The following is a 4,863-nucleotide window of genomic DNA, read 5'->3' as shown; positions in this document are numbered from 1 at the left end:
TTTGCCTACCCTATAAAACATCAATAATCTTCAATTGGATTAATTCAGTGAATGAGCTCACTCCTCATGTTCTAAAGTTTGTAGCAGACCAATTCAGCCGTTGACGAAGACTTTATCCAAAAGAAAAATAAAATAAAAACAAAGACTAAGATATCTTATGTTTATATATACACATACCCTCTTCATTTAAATTACCTAAACTAATAAGCACGTACAATATACTACTGTTTCCCAACTCTATCGATCCATACTCAACAATGGAGTACGTTATTAGCTCGTATAATTTTATTGTTCTCGTCAAGTTAACCACTCTTATCTTCTTCTTCCTACTCAAAAAGAGCTCTTCAGTTTCCTTCAGCTTGACCCGTAACCATCAAAAAATGGACAACAATATTAGATTCGAGAAGGACGCCACTACAGCCAACGGGGCTCTACAGCTCACAAAGAATCTAGTCGATGTTTCTCTTAACAGTAGTAATGGTCGAGCCTCGTACAACAAGCCGGTTCAGCTTTGGGATCCCAAGACAAAACTTCTTACAAACTTCACCACTCATTTCTCATTTGTCATTGATGGTCTCAACAAAAAGGAGTCCGGTGATGGCTTAACGTTCTTCATTGCACCGTTCAAGTCTGATATCCCAGTCGATTCAACCGGCGGATACCTCGGACTGATAAGCCACAAATCTTGGAATGATTCGAGTAGTACTAATCCTTTTGTTACAGTGGAGTTTGATACATATAAGAATTCATGGGATCCTAGCTCCAACCATGTTGGTATCAACGTTAATTCCATTATCTCAAAAACAAATGTCTCATTGCGAACTAACATGAAAAATGGATCTAGAGTGGCAAATGCTTGGGTAAGTTATGACTCTGCTTCTCAAAATCTAAGTGTGTTTCTCAGTTATGGTGGTAATGAGACAACAATTGGTGAAAACACTAGTCTTTCATATGTAGTAAATTTGAGGTTCTTGGGAGAAGAGGTAAGAGTTGGTTTCTCTGCAGCTACAGGTAGTTTGAGTCAAGTACATAAAGTTTTGTCGTGGTCATTTAACTCAACCTGGGAGATTAGTAGTACTAATAATGAAACCAACTCAAACCCGAGCTTCAAAACTCTTAAACAAAAGATTGGTTTGGGTTTGGGTGTAGGTTTTGGTATTCTATGTTGTGGAGTAATAGGTTCGGTATGGTTCATGTATCTAAGAAAAAGAGTTAACAAGGAAGCGGAAGTAGAGGAGGAAGATTATCATGCATCCATCGATGGTGAATTCGAAAGAGGAGCTGGCCCCAAGAGGTTTACTTATCACGAACTAAGGCAGGCAACAAACAACTTTTCCGAAGAAGGGAAGCTCGGAGAAGGAGGCTTTGGAGGTGTCTACAAGGGCCTCTTCAGCGAATCTAACACTGCAGTTGCTGTTAAGAAGGTGTCTAAAGGATCAAAGCAGGGAAAGAAAGAGTATATTTCCGAGGTAAAAATTATAAGTCGTTTAAGACACAGGAATTTGGTTCAACTTATTGGTTGGTGCCACAAACGAGACGAGTTCCTTCTTGTTTATGAATATTTGCCTAATGGAAGCCTTGATACACACTTATTTGGTGAAAAACCCATGCTGCCGTGGGAAACAAGGCATAAAATAACTCTTGGTTTGGCCTCATCACTTTTGTATCTTCATGAAGAATGGGAACAGTGTGTGGTGCATAGAGATATCAAGTCGAGTAATGTCATATTGGATTCAGACTTCAATGCTAAGCTAGGAGACTTTGGGCTAGCAAGGCTAGTTGACCATGAAATGGGGTTATTAAAAACAACTGTGGTAGCTGGAACAAGAGGCTACCTAGCCCCGGAGTGTGTCACTACCAGCAAGGCTAGCAAAGAGTCCGATGTCTATAGCTTTGGCGTGGTTGCACTTGAAATCTGCTGTGGGAGAAGGCCAATTGTAGTGAATGCCGAAGAGAGCAAGGTGATGCTGGTGGAGTGGGTGTGGGAACTCTACGGGAAAGGCCAACTTCTTGAAGGGGTTGACGACAGACTTGTTAGCATGGAATACAACGATATGGAGATGGAGTGCGTGATGGTTGTTGGGTTGTGGTGCTGCCATCCCGATCCAACATGTCGACCCTCTATAAAGCAAGCGATGAGTGTTCTTAATTTTGAAGCTGCATTGCCTAATCTGCCGCCCAAGTTGCCTTGTGCCTCCTTTCAATATTAGTTCTTCCTATTCTTCACCTTCTCTTGTGTCCGGAAGGTGAATAATATAATTAAGGTGTCGATACTAGAAGAAATTTAAAAATAAATAAATAAATTAAATTGATAGTATTAAATGAGTTCACCCTTATTTGTCAACTGCAATTTTATTGATATTATACATATTTGGTTATATAAATATAAATGTTGAAACCATAAATAATATGAGCCATTTGTTAAGCTTTTAAAGCTAAAAGTTTTTTCTCAAAAAAGTTTTGCAATAAAATTGTTAAGTATACACATTGCAGCTTATTAAAGAGTTTTGATAGAAATTAACCCTAGCACACAAATCAACGTTAAATTTGAGCTTATACAAGAACTTATAATTATTTTATATATTTAACTATTTATTTATATATTTACCTATTTATCATATAGATTATTTAAATAAAATAAATTATAAAATTATAAAAAAAATATTTAAAAATATTTATTGAATATTTTAAAATATTATTTTATTTTTATTGATGTTAAAAAAGAAGAGAATTAGAGAAAAAAACAATAGTCAAAATATTTTTATGTGGTTCAACCTTTAATGAGATCTAGCCTAGGAGTCACTCCTATTAGATTAAGATCTTATTTAGAGCTCACTTGAGTTACAATTTTGACAACGTTTTGGAATGCTCCAAAAAATTCGTTCCCTTCCTAGGAATCATTTACAGCATTAGACAAGAAAAAAATTATGAAAGTTAATAAAAAAAGATGAATTCAAATTAAAAACAAATGAAATCAAATTTAATCATAGTGTTAGTAATAATTGAGCGAGTCTTGTTTTTTATTATTCATATGTTTTGTTCCTATATGATTTTAATTTGAATATGGTATTGTGGTTTGAAAAAAAAAAAGAGATAAAAAATTTCTATGCGAAATTGTGAAAACTATAAGTCAATCTAGCTCTAACGAAAAATATTCAAAAAAATCTTTATCTTATTCTAGTTATCAATGATGACAATTCATCTCAAAAAAAAAAAAAAAAAAAAAAGATGCCTTTAAACTGTTATCCCCATTTCCTCTCAGGGTTTTGGGCCCTCGCCCCGGCCCACGGTCAGAGGGGCCGGTTCGGTATTTGGGCCCAACCCGCGGACTACGGACTGGGCCTGTGTAGAAGGGTCCGGGAAGTACCTTCGGGTTCATGATTCGGCTCGGACGGTCCCGGCACTGTCCGGAGTGCCCCGAATCATCGCGTCCCGCTCCCGGGCCCAGAATGGTCCGGGCCCGAAGTAAACGCAGCGGGCCCAAGGTAAACGAACCTGGACCGCTTCATCCCCAGGCTATGGGCCAGGCGTCCAGGACACTGAAGCCGCCTCATTTCGCGTGGGTCTTGTCCCCCCACTTTTCACCTGCAGAAAGGGTCTCCTTGGGATTGTCTGCTGGCGTGTCAGGGCTGCGCAGCCAAGTACTCTGACCGGTCTTGTCCCCTGAATCTGCCTCGTGATTCGAAGTGGTCAGAGCCAAAGTGCCGTTTTGTCGGGAGAATGCTTGCATCTCAGGGTAACTAATTGGGCCTGAGCTGGTTTGGGTTTGATGTACTATATATCTTTTTAGCTCGGGCCTCTACTAGGAAGGCCCCTTGTGCACATATTCCAAATGGGCCCGGGTCAGGCCCGGCCCAAACCTGATGCCCCCCTCATTCTATAAATATAAGTTGTAATGCACCGTAGAAAGGAGGGAAAAGGCAGAAACTCTGCTCAAATACAGTTAAACAACTCCATTGTAAAAGCTTATTCTAGCTCTAATACAGACTTATATACAGACTCGTGGACTAAGGCTAGTTAACGCCCCAACCACATAAAAATCTTGTGTCGATCCTCTATTCTCTTTATTATAATCAGTAAATATCATTCTTTAAGATAGTTGCCGAAAATCTCGGTTAACAGTTTGGTGCTTTCATTGAGAGCTGAAGGAAGCTAGCGCCAACGTCAGGCCTTTACTACAATGGTGAACACTCGTAACACCACCTTCGACCCTGCCAACTCGGAGCAGGGCAACGAAGACCCACTGACTTCTCAGCGCATCCCTCAGAACCTGCCTGAAGACGTGCCTCCTCAGACATCTCACCAAGACGAGTCGCAAGACTACGAGGATGAGACGGAGTACGAAGTAGGAAACGAAGAAGAGTACTATGAGGAGGAGAACGAGGGGAGTATCATGATGAAGCCGCGGATCCCGAGGTCCCTCGCGACGATCAGCAAGACTCGGAGGTGACTAGACTGAGGCAGCAGATCCTGGATCAGGAAGCCAGGATGGCTGAGCAGGCGAAGGCGCACCGCCGGGTGCAAGAGTCTCTCCATGCCCTGCAGGCGCTGATGGCCGCGCAGGGCCCGGCGGCCAACCCCGCAGTTGGCCCGCACCCAGAAACGCAACATCCCGCTCCCCAAGCGCAAACCGAGGGCCCCAGGCAGGCCAGCCCGATCCGTTTCCCAGAGCCTCCCCCCGACACGGCTCCGAAAGTCCCAGACAAGGAGCGACGGACGACTCGGAAAAAGACTACCCCCGTCAGTAAAGCCGGGGCACGTTCACGACCGTTACCTAGGAAAGAGAAGGTGTGCCCCGTCCCAGGACAAGGCCACCCAATCGATCCGCAGGGGGTACGGCCGCAGGACGATCAGCCCCGGCCC

General features: G+C 42.3%; 1 protein-coding gene across 1 annotated transcript; it reads left to right on the top strand.

The window, feature by feature from the left end:
* The first annotated feature begins 257 nt into the window (after positions 1-257).
* Positions 258-2,210, top strand: LOC133793611 (L-type lectin-domain containing receptor kinase IX.1-like). The gene has a single exon (XM_062230921.1). It carries the CDS (start codon positions 258-260, stop codon positions 2,208-2,210), a length of 1,953 nt encoding a protein of 650 aa, XP_062086905.1.
* The last annotated feature ends 2,653 nt before the right edge of the window (positions 2,211-4,863 follow it).

The sequence above is a fragment of the Humulus lupulus genome, chromosome 8 (assembly GCF_963169125.1).
Source record: "Humulus lupulus chromosome 8, drHumLupu1.1, whole genome shotgun sequence".
In the NCBI taxonomy this organism is placed as follows: domain Eukaryota; kingdom Viridiplantae; phylum Streptophyta; class Magnoliopsida; order Rosales; family Cannabaceae; genus Humulus; species Humulus lupulus.
This window is presented reverse-complemented; position numbering and strand designations above follow the sequence as displayed.